Consider the following 12,181-nt stretch of genomic DNA (forward strand, 5'->3'; position numbering starts at 1 on the left):
TACAAACAATATAGCAGAATGTGAGATGAAAAATAAAAGTCCCCCTCTTTCTTTCCTTGACTCCTCATTCCCAAAGCCCAGAGGTCACTGCTTTAACATGTTCATGTATATCCTCCCTGCAAATGTCTAAGCATATTCAAGTATTTATATGCACTTACATAGATATGAGTGTCTATCTGCAATTTAAATACTTATCTGTAAACCTTTGTAAGTATAAATCCATCAGTATTTCCTACGTGCAGTGATACTCAGTACAACAAAATGATCAAGGCCCAAACCAATCAGAACAGATGTCTTGGCTGTTTCCTGCTATGCTGGGATTAATCTGACAGTCTCAGAGTAGAGGAGACATTTGGAAAGTTGGGCAGCTGTGGTTTGCCAGCAAGTACAGAAGCATTTCAGTATTTTAACCACCAGTTTTTCCACAACTGTGCCTAAAAGGCAAATACTAGCCCTACTTTTAATCATTTGATGGCCTGTGATTTTTCCTGCACTGCACACAAACATTCCTGCGTTCTGGTAAAGATCTCAAAGGACAAGCATCAGAGCCACCTGTAGTGCCCTTCTATACCAACTTTTGATATTTTTACATTCAGTTCCTTAGAGTATACCATAGATGCTATACATGTATTCATGAAAGTACCATGCCAAAACTATAAGGCAGATAAAATTTATTTCTAGACCATTCCTTTCAGGATTCCCTCTGTAGCTCAGTAGGCTCTTTAATCACATTGTAGTGGGCCTGTCCTCCCAGTTGTGCCCCACCAGTGACTCCCAATCACCCAAAGCTTGGAGCTGTCAAGCTCTCCACATCTCATAGCATGTACTGGTCAAGAACATATACTGCTTTATTAATATAGTACTTTTCATATGTAATAGTGAGTTATTACAATATATTAACAACCCATTGATGGTGGGACAGTAATTTAAACTAGTTTATATCTATCTTGCTACCCAGGACGTTGCACATAAATGTCATTCAGAGACATGTGTGTGTTATTCTTTTGGACTTTTGGATGCATTGGTAAAAACAGAGATGTGCACTATCACAAAATATCCAGAATATTTCTTTTTTTATGTCTTAAAATTCTATGCCAATTTGAAAATAAAAGACTGCTACATTCCCCACAATTGTCACTCTGTTGACTTACAGTAATTATGCCTCTTCCCTCTTCCTTTTGTTTATACATTTGTCTCTTGTAAAGAGATGGTTACAGAAACCTTTCATTTACTGTGTCCTAGTTTCAATCAGTTGTCTTTAAGTCACTGGAATTTCTTCACCATTATTTTCAATTTTAGGATGTAGAAGAATTGATATTTATTATTTACTGCTAAGTTCTTGGCCAGGTACTTTGCACACATTATCTCATTGAATCCAAACTGTGTCTCAGTGGTGTGCTTATTATTGACCTTATTTCACAGAAAAGGAAGATAAGAGTTAGAAAAGTAATCTTCCCAAGTTCATATAAAGGCTAGGACCACAATTTGAACATAGGAATATGCCTATGTTGTTTTGGTGCACCACACTAACTCCATCTAAATGGTACTTTTTTGAGAATTAAGTGAAATAAGCAAACATGTTTTCTAAACTATCAAGCTATTCACACGTGAAATTTCCAAATCATATTTTATAGTCACTAATATAGTAAGGTGAGTAAATCGGTATGTAATAAATAATTTAGATGGTAATGATTATAATGGAACTTTAAAAATCAGGTGAAATGGGATGTCAGTGAGTTGCTAGAGAATTAAAATCCAGTCTTAATCCATTTGTTTTAAAGCCATGGCTGTCAAAATGAAACATCTCTTTTAAGCAAAGTTATTAAATATGAACATGCAATAGTAAAATCATTTCAGAGAACATCATAAGGTTATAGAATAAAATATGAAATATAATCTACCATAGCATTTAGCCTTATATTTGACATAAAGTGGTGAGAATACATTGGAATTCAAATTTCTGTTGTTGTTGTCGTGTTACTCTTCCCCAGGTGTTCCAGATTGCATATGTGATTGTGAAAGCAGCTAACTCCCCTCGGCCTGGAAACTGGATTTTGGAACGCTCTCTTGATGATGTTGAATACAAGCCTTGGCAGTATCACGCTGTAACAGACACAGAGTGCCTAACCCTCTACAATATTTATCCCCGCACTGGACCGCCATCATATGCCAAAGACGATGAGGTCATCTGCACTTCTTTTTATTCCAAGATCCACCCCTTAGAAAATGGAGAGGTAAGATGAGAAAACTCACCATTTAAGTACATTTAAGATGGTAAAATAGGCCTGTCAGAAAGACCTGAATATATCAGTAATTAATGTCAGGGAGATTTTAAAATAGGATTTAGCAGAAGTACATTTAAATGAGTTATTAAATAAAAAAGAAAAACCTGAGGTGATTAGAATTTTAACTACCTTCATGTGTCTCCCATCTCCAATAAAGATCAGAGAAGAGGAAATGGGTTTAAGTTGGAAAGTCAATGATTAATTTTACATATAAAGAGACTTTCTCAACAATGAGGGTTACTAATGATTAGAAAAGGATTGGAGACCTTAAAGGCCGCCTTACATTTGTGTGTACTCTGTTCTGAAGATGGAGACAAAAGAGATGAATTTGTGAAGAAATATAATCCTCATGAAAGACCCAAATAAACAGTGATTCTGTCAGTTTGGAGGTTTTTTTGCTGTCACTATATAGGGCTACAGTGGGGCTTCGTCCTTGGGTCAGGCTTTGCACAAGAGTAATGTTCAGGAAATCTTAGGTTCTCCATATGTACAGGCTAGGTTATATGCTTAATTCAAATGTGTTCTGCTTCTCTGTAGTGTCTTTTTTTCCTGTGGTTAAGATTTTAGATTCATTCATTTGTTTTAAGCTACAGATTCTAACCATGGCTTCACTTGTTATTAGCTATGTGTTCTTGATCCAATTACTTAAATTCTCTGTGCTAAATTATCAGTTTCATTTCCCATAAATTGGGAACTATTAATAGTTTTTATCTCATATGATTGTCAAGGTTAAATGAATTGTTATATTTAATATATTACAACAGCACTGACATATACCTAAGTACTCTATAAGCATCAACTATGATAACAATAACTACTATGATTATTATTATTTTTATTCTTAGTCTCTTCTCAAATACCCAAACATTGACTTTATGATTCTCTTGGATTCTCTAATACCTCTTTATTATCTTTCCATAACATGTCTCCCTTAAGCATATGTGTCCTTTCATTCTACTTCTTATATATTAATACATCTCCATTTATACTCATGTCTGATATTGTCTCCTCACTATTCCACACATTTGAAGCTGAAATCATATATTCACATTTTTAAGAAAACCCATATTCACATTCCATCATGCCCACCCCAGCCAATCTAGAGTTACCTCTGAGCACTTCTGGGGGAAAGTTAGGTTTTTGACATAAATCTTTCAGACTCCCTTTGACACTATTATTCTATGAATGTATACCGGTGCCATACTATATTTCAAATTCCATGTTTGAAAATGCCAGTTTTGGGTAAAAACATTACAAATGGTGCTCTCAGCAGAGATTTCAATCTGCCAAATGACAAAGAGTCAGATGCAGGGACTTGAACAGCTGTTCAACCTGCTTTGTGCCCAGAGGCATCCAATTCCTGTCCAGTTTGGCCTGAGGATATGGCGATAGGAAGTGCAGAGAATATATTTGAGTTGGATTTTTATTATTTTTATCCTGGATCCAGTGTTTACCCAGGACTAATAATTCTCTAATATTTTTAAAGCTATTCTTTACCTGTTAAAAGGTTATCCAACTCAGAAACTGGATGAACAATGTGAAATACACCTAGGTATGTGTGTAACATACGAGTTAAATGAAAATCCCCTAACCATGTTCTCCCTGCATTAATGGTGGTTCTTTGTCCTTTAGACCACATCAACCTGCCAGCATGGAACAGACAGATGTGCTGTTTGTTTGTTTCCTTTTTAACTGACTATAGTGTATTCACTCCTAAACATTCACTACAAACTGCTTATTGATAGTGACTGTTAAGAGCAATTAATTCAACTTTCTCTGTGATGTGTTCCCCAATTCTATTTGTCTCCCATGGGTAGTGGAAAAAATGATGAATTGAATGTAATTCAAAAATATTTTCAATAGAATGACCTCTAATGAGCTTTATGCAAAAAAAAAAAAAAAAAAAAAAAAAAACAGAAGAAGAAGAATTAAAGTCAGACCTGTCCTAGGCTATTTGCTTATTTTATGTAGCTTACTTTGTGAAATATGTTACTTTGGGGAATACACAGGCCCAGAGAAAGCAAGTGATATTCTCCAAGACTCCCAGCTCAACTGGTAAGAGAGCTAAGAATCTAGATCCTCTTATTCCCAGGTTAATGTTTCTTCCATACTCTAATGAAGACTACAAGTTGATTTTTAAAAATTGGTAATTTCTAAACTCAAAAATGTTTCAGAGGACATATAGTGTTTCTGGATCCAGTATAAGTAAAAAGAGTCCTAATTCTGAGATATAGTAGAGAAAAACATATATGGGATTAGAAGACCTGGGTTCTAGTCCTGATTGTAGTTCTTTGTAGGACCTTAGTCAGGTCAATTAATCTCTCTGAGATTGAATTTCTTTAATAGATGAATTAGTTTAATACATAAATTGTTCTCAGGCATATTTTCATTTTAAAGTAATATAGTTTTGTATATCATAAACCATTTGAGAATATCCTGAACATTTTGGGTGCTTATCTCCAACATTTCCCAGACAGGTGACTGTGAAATAAATCATACTCTCACTCATTAGCTTTTAGTTTTAAAATGATGTACTATTGGGTAATCTCTGAAATATAACTATTAGGTGGTTATAGTCAAAACTTTCCAGAGAGGTGACAGACAAGTAACAAAAACAAACGTAAACTAGTGAATAAAACACAGGTGCTACAACAGAAATGTGTACGGAGAGTAATAAATGTCCCCCATGGGTGAGTGGAAGGAGCCACATTGAGAAGACAACTTCTCAGAATACAGGGAAACCAGCAACAACTGTTAGTATCTCAAAAGATTCAAACCCAATATGCAAATTCACTCCAATAATGTGTCTGTGTTAAACCAGGTATGTAACAGAAATCACCTCAGTTGTTGAAGGATATTGTTATTAGGTATAGAATTCTAAGTTTGTAGTTATTTTGTTTTGACACATTTTATGTTTTTTCTGGTTTCCATTGTTTATGTAGAGAATGTAGTTATCTAATTAGTATCCTTTGGAGTATCTTTTCTCTGCTTTCTTTAATCAGAGATTAAAGATTTAATCAAAGATGAAAATTCTTATCTTTGTCTTTGTTTTTCCTTAGTTTAACTATGATACTCCAGATCTGTACTAATATAATAGCCACTAGTCATATGTGCTTATTTAAATTTAAATTCCACTTAATTCAATTAAATTAAAATTCAGTTCTTCTGTTGCACTAGCCACATTTCAAGTACTCAGTAGCCACATGTGACAAGCAGCTACCACATTGGATTGTGCCCAATAGAACATTTCTATCATTGCATAAAGTTTTGTTGGACAATGCTGCTCTAGGTTGTACCTTTTTATTTTCTGGGTTGGGATTCATTTGGTTTGATATATCTGCAGAGTGATGTCTTTCATCAGTTTAGGAAATAATTCAGCCATTAGCTCTCTGAATATTGTTTCTTCCCCGTTCTTTCTCCTTTAAAATTCCACTTAAAAATAACTTGGAACTTCTTACTGTAACCCTATGTCTCTTTCACTCTCTTCTGCAGTTTTCATCCTTTGTCTTTCTGTATCTTCATTCTAGATATTTCCTTCTGGCTTACTTCTAGTTCATTAATTCTCTCATGAGGTATGTAAAATATGCTATTGAAACTATTCATAGAATTCTGATTTTATTTATTATATTTTTCAGTTTCTAGAATTTCTGTGGTTCATTTTCAAATAGAAGTTCAGAGTTTCTAGTTTTGTATTGAAATTTTATATTTACATTAAATTTTAATTTAATGATATCATTTACTTTAAATATCTCCTTGAGTATAACCTAACAATTATTTAAGAGTTTTTGTTTGAGGCCGGGCGCGGTAGCTCTCGCCTGTAACCCTAACTCTCTGGAGGCCAAGGCAGGCGGATTGTTTGAGCTCCGGAGTTCAAAACCAGCCTGAGCAAGAGTGAGACCCCGTCTCTCCTAAAAAATTAGAAAGAAATTAATTGGACAACTAAAAATATATAGAAAAAATTAGCTGGGCATGGTGGCGCATGCCTGTAGTCCCAGCTACTCGGGAGACTGAGGCAGGAGGATCGCTTGAGCCCAGGAGTGTGAGGTTGCTGTGAGCTAGGATGACGCCATGGCACTCTGGCCCAGGCAAAAGAGTGAGACTCTGTCTCAAAAAAAAAAAACAAAAAAAGAGTTTTTGTTTGATAATTCTAATATCTGGCCGTTGTGGATATATTTTGTTGTGTGTTTCATCTGCTGATTCTTTTTATTCTGTCTTATATCCTCATTTGCCTGATTATCTTTGTACAACAGAAGTTGTATTTGAAAAAGTATTTGTAGAAATAATTCGAAGGCCAGGATATTTTCTTCATCTTGTGAGGATTTTCTGATGCTTCTGCCAGGCAGTGGCAATCTGGATCATCTTAATCCAATGTCAAGGATTCAAATTTCTGGGACATTCAAATGATTCAAAGCTTTGCTCTAACCCTATGATAGCTGCTTTAATTCCAGTTTACCTTCATTCGTAGGCTGCCTGTCTTTGGAATCTAAGCCAACGTGTGTGGGATTTATCAAAGTCCCATGCATATATGTCCTGGAATCCAACTTTGGTCCTCCTAATACAGCAAAGCTGTCTAAAGTGCTGCTCAATATCTCAGCTGTGTCTCTAGACAGGGAAATGCCCACAGGACAAAAGCTGTCATAATATACCAATCACCTCTCTAGACATCTTTCTTCTCCTTGATATTGAGAAGGTTATTGTTTACTCTCTTGATAGCTCTCAGGTGGCTTTAAACAGATTTTTTTGTATATTTTATCCAGTTTGTCTAGTTATTACTGAGAGTGTTGACTATAATTATATAATCTACTATAAAGAGAAGTAAAGTTGCATATGCATTTAATTTTTTTTAATTTTGGAGTCATATTAAATTTACATAAATATAGGAAGATTACAGAGAATACCCCATCCCCTTCACCCAGCTACCCCTAAGAATAATATTTTACATAATCACAACACATTTGTTAAAACTAAGAAGTTAAACATTGGTACCTCACTATTAACTAAACCACATACTTTATTCAGGTTTCATTAGCTTTACCATTAGTGTCTTTTTTTCTCTCTCCCTCTGGGATCCAATTCACGATACTATGTTGCATTTAGTGATTGTGTCTCCTTAGTCTCCTCTGATCTGTGACAGTTTTAAGAGATATTACTACTCAGTTTGGGTTTGCCTGTTGTTTTCTCATGATTAGACTGAGCTTCTGGGTTTTGGGGACAAATACTAAGGAAATAGCTTTCTCATTGCATCACTCATTTATTTTTATGTGCACATCTCTTTTGTTTATTTCCTTTCCATTGGTTTATAAGTCTTATTAGGCTACAAGATAAATTTTTATTTTGGAAAACAGTGTCTAAATATTTATCATGATTTCTATTAATAATGTATATTTTTAACTAAACATCCAGTGATTATTTCCTTGCAAACTTTCAAAATGTCCTTTAGACATGTGTAAATTAGAAAAAAGAAAAATCAGAATAGAGTATTTTTAAGGCCCACGCATGAAACGAGGCATTATAAAATAAACATATCTCCATTATAACACACTAATTAGACAACAATGTTTATATTTTAGGCAGAGGGCATGAATAGAAAATAGTCTTCTTGTGACTAATGCCAAATCTACTGAGTCTAAGGTTTATTGCATCGTCAGTTGTCTGGAGAATTTTAGAGACATGTGCTAACATTTTTAGAACATTCTAAAATATTATATTTCAGGTGAAAAGTACATCATTTTAGAACTGAAAGATACCTTAGGTAATTTCCTCATTGATGTATTAAAGGATATTGTAGCCCTAGACTTCAGCCTCTATATCCAAACTTAATACTGCCCTGTGTCCATAGTATCACTGGAGCTGTCTGGTTTTTCCTTCTGTCCTCTTTAATTCTAACTGCATCATCTCTGTTTATTTCTTCAGCTTTATTATTGCTCCAGCCACCCCCATCCCTTCCCTCCATGGTTCGGCTTGGCCCCTCCCCTGTCCACCACCTCATATTGCTTTCAAGTGATCCACAAAAGTTAATCATGTGGCGGGACCAGAAGGGTACTTCAGGGCATACACCCAGTCTCCTAGATAATGCAAGGTTCAACTGCCACCAAGAAAGAGATTAGCCCTGCAGTCTAGCATCTTGGCCCTGTACCCAAAGGAAGAAGAGAGGCTCCCTCTGAGCTATGAGATAATCATAAGGTATCAAGTCTCAAGGCCTGCCAAAGGAGGGATAATGAAGGACAAAGGAGAGATAATAATATGGCCTTGTATGCTGTTATCCAGGCTGCAAACAGAAAGAGGCTTTGAGTAAAAACCTTAAAAGGGTTTCGTTTTAGAAGGGCCATTCTGTATCATCAATAGCAAGAGTTGACTCAGCAGGAACCCTGCTTTGCCTTGCTTTGAAAGAATGATACTGAGCTCCTTAGTAGGAGTTGCAGAGTGTGAAGCAGCAGACGGCGGGGGCCTCTGTTACTTTGAGGGCAACCACAGGAAAAGCTCTGGGGGGAACTGCCACACAGACATGCTTCTCCAGCAGTGCTGCAGGGAACCAGCTCATCAAGGCCTACTCTCAGAGCCCAAGTGTTACCTCTGCCCGTAGCGGTTGCCCCAGATGCTATTGAGAACTGCTAACAAGAACTGCCACTTGGAGGCACCACTGAGCACCTGGCTTTTCTTAGAAATCACCTAGGAATGTTTGTAAAATAGCTATTCCGGAGACAAGAGCTTTTAATTCAGCAGATTGGGGAGAAGCTCAAGAAGCCCTATGTATATTTTAAACTAGTATTTCTGATGATTCTTACATCTCTCCTCTTGGCTTATTCTTCAGATATTTCCAGGCTTCTTAAATCTTATAGCGGAAGAACAGGGCAGCAGTTAATTAGGGAAAGAGTATTGATCATTCTAATTACTTTCAGCTGAAAAAAGAGACTAATTTTTCTGTCAGGAAACTTGATAGACTTTTGGTGGATCTGGGCGGGTTTGAGTTGAGTAAATAAACTTTGAGCTATAACTAAGTTATCGATGGTTGAAGAGGTGGCTGAGAGAAGAATGACAGTCATAATATTAAGGATGGGCTATCTAGATGGCACTGCTAAAGCTAGAATTAAAATTATAAATTATATAATTTATATAATTATAAATGTTTTTCTGTTACGTGAGATTCTCCCTTTTCTATAACTAGAATTATTACTTTTAATCTCTTTGGATTGTCACTACATTGCTAACTAAATATTCATGGTTACCATAGTGATTTGCTTCAATTTCCCCATACAGAGACCTTTAAGTTATTTACATACGATTTCCTTTTCTTGTTACCACAACCTTCCCGCTCTTCTGGACTGCAACTCAATGGAATTTAGATTCACTTTGATATTGCTTTTGAAACATGGCAGGCTTGTATAAAAATCCCTGGAGAAACCATCATTAAATCTTGAAGACACCTTTTTTTTTGGTAAACTGTATGTAGAGCTTTGATATTATTTTGATTTCCTATGTGACAGAATTTTATATATACAGACAGAATATTCTTCTTCCTCTTTTCATCACCTGACATTGTGGTGATCCTTAGAATTGCAAATACTGGAGAAGGAAGACACAAACCCAACAATACATTAAAAAATGTTTCAGAGATTCCCTTTTGATATAACATTGTTAAGGCTATAGCATGATTTCATGTGTGAGTTTTTGTGGAAATGAGGGAATGGAAATGAGGAACTAGCCTTTCTCAATTAACCTTAGAATTTCTCCTTAAGGGAGAAGCAGCAGAGTATTATTAATATGTATCAGTTATGAATAGAGATTTAGGTAAATAATTATTTGGGGTTTCGGTCTTCCTTTCTCTAAAAATCATTCTGGCATTGTCCAACATGAGGCCAGTTAGTACCTGGAGCAACAACATGAAAGTGTCTCCTTCAATGAGGTTTCATGTGGAGTCCGCCAAGAAATGAAATGTTTTGACTCCAGCTGGACTACACAGAGCACTTGAAATATTTTGGAATCACACACACACACATAATATATAATTTATTTAAGGCAATTTATTTAAAAAATACATCTGTAATAAAATAAAGGTAAAATTAAGAAGATTATTTTCCTCCTTTTTCTCCGTTGATCAGTTTGATACTCCTCTCCCCCTCCAAAAAATATTGGGCCTAGAATGTATCAGCAAATCCTTATTAACGCAGTATTGTTGAAAACCAAAGCCAGTTGAAGAAACTGGATAAGAATGGAATCTTGAGGAGATAACACTAATATTTAAGAGACCTTGTTATCTCAGTGTTGTGGAATAGGCTCTACTCAAATAGAATAGAAGGGTAATGAGCTTTTATGAAGCTAAGTGAGGAAGTCCAGGGTTGTGGTAGAAGGCACAAAGGCACTGGGTGCTCTCTTTTGGGGTGTTCACTAGGTTCGGCTTTCAGAGAGCTCTGCCAATGATTAGCAATGGGGCTTGGACAGACAAGTAAACTATCTATTAATAATATGTGCCCCCCCCCCACCAGTTCACTTGGCTATAATGAAGATCAAATTATTTATGGCCATGCCTCCTTATAACTCTATAATATGATAGCAAATTCTCTAGGTTCAATAGTTAATATTGGCTTACGCCCAGCCCTAATTGTGGAATGACTGAGCTGGCTCAGCCTGGAATGAGAGTGGGGAGCGTGGAAGGTGCAGACCTGCAGTGTGGCGTCATCGCTACGGAAAGGGGCTATTAAACAAGACTGAAGGAATAAATGAAGAAAAAACCACGAGCTTGCTGAAGTTTAAACTACTGGAAGGAATAGGTGAGGGTCTCAGTGCTGATGTGGGGTTAGTCCAGGGCCAGGAAGATAATAATAATAAAAATAATAATAATGGCTAACATTTATTATACTTTTATTTTATGACAGTGTTATTCTAAGAGTTTTACAAGCATAAACTCATATGCACTAATATTCGTCCCATTTTACAGCTGAGGAAAAAGTAGTATAGAGTGGTCTCGTAACTTTCCCAGGGTTCCATAGCTAGCAATTTTGGAGCTATGATTTGAACCCAGACAGTGTGTCCTCAGAGCATCAGAAAGGTACATGACCTCCAGTTTTCTTCTGTTTCTGGGGTTTTCTGGAAAATATGCTGGACACCAAAAGCCAAAGAGTACCACCTGCTAGCAGGTTCTGATTTCTCTGTGTAAGGTTGCGCAGGCCTGGGTTTGGGCTGCTGCCTATTTTTTCGTTTCTAGGTTTTAGTCTTTTCGTGTTTTACATTAAAAAAAATTCTTTACATTATTTTTTTTTCTTTTGATAGGTAAATCACTTCTTTTTTGTATCTAATTTTTTTAAACTTCACTTTAACTCTTATTTTCTTAACCTTTTTTCCTAGCTTATTTTTCATCTCTTTAATGATTTTACATTTCTGATTGTAAGAGTTTTATCTTGGTGTATTTACGTTTATCATATTGTTTTTCTTGTCAATTTTTATTCTGGTAAATTATTTATGTTTCTTTCATGTTTAGAACAGGGCAGCAGTTAATTAGGGAAAGAGTATTGATCATTCTAATTACTTTCAGCTGAAAAAAGAGACTAATTTTTCTGTCAGGAAACTTGATAGACTTTTGGTGGATCTGGGCGGGTTTGAGTTGAGTAAATAAACTTTGAGCTATAACTAAGTTATCGATGGTTGAAGAGGTGGCTGAGAGAAGAATGACAGTCATAATATTAAGGATGGGCTATCTAGATGGCACTGCTAAAGCTAGAATTAAAATTATAAATTATATAATTTATATAATTATAAATGTTTTTCTGTTACGTGAGATTCTCCCTTTTCTATAACTAGGATTATTCAATATCTCAGCTGTGTCTCTAGACAGGGAAATGCCCACAGGACAAAAGCTGTCATAATATACCAATCACCTCTCTAGACATCTTTCTTCTCCT

The 12,181-nt window shown here is 35.8% G+C and overlaps 1 protein-coding gene across 1 annotated transcript in view; it reads left to right on the forward strand.

Annotated features, from left to right (window-relative positions):
* The window catches only part of LAMA2 (laminin, alpha 2), a 551,451-nt gene that overhangs the window by 40,337 nt on the left and 498,933 nt on the right, over window positions 1-12,181 (forward strand). The window contains exon 4 of the mRNA XM_012660792.1: window positions 1,992-2,234. Coding sequence (XP_012516246.1) covers window positions 1,992-2,234 — 243 coding nt within the window. The remainder of the gene's footprint in view (window positions 1-1,991; window positions 2,235-12,181) is intronic.

Source organism: Propithecus coquereli, unplaced genomic scaffold (genome assembly GCF_000956105.1).
Source record: "Propithecus coquereli isolate 6110/MARCELLA unplaced genomic scaffold, Pcoq_1.0 Scaffold68, whole genome shotgun sequence".
In the NCBI taxonomy this organism is placed as follows: Eukaryota; Metazoa; Chordata; class Mammalia; order Primates; family Indriidae; genus Propithecus; species Propithecus coquereli.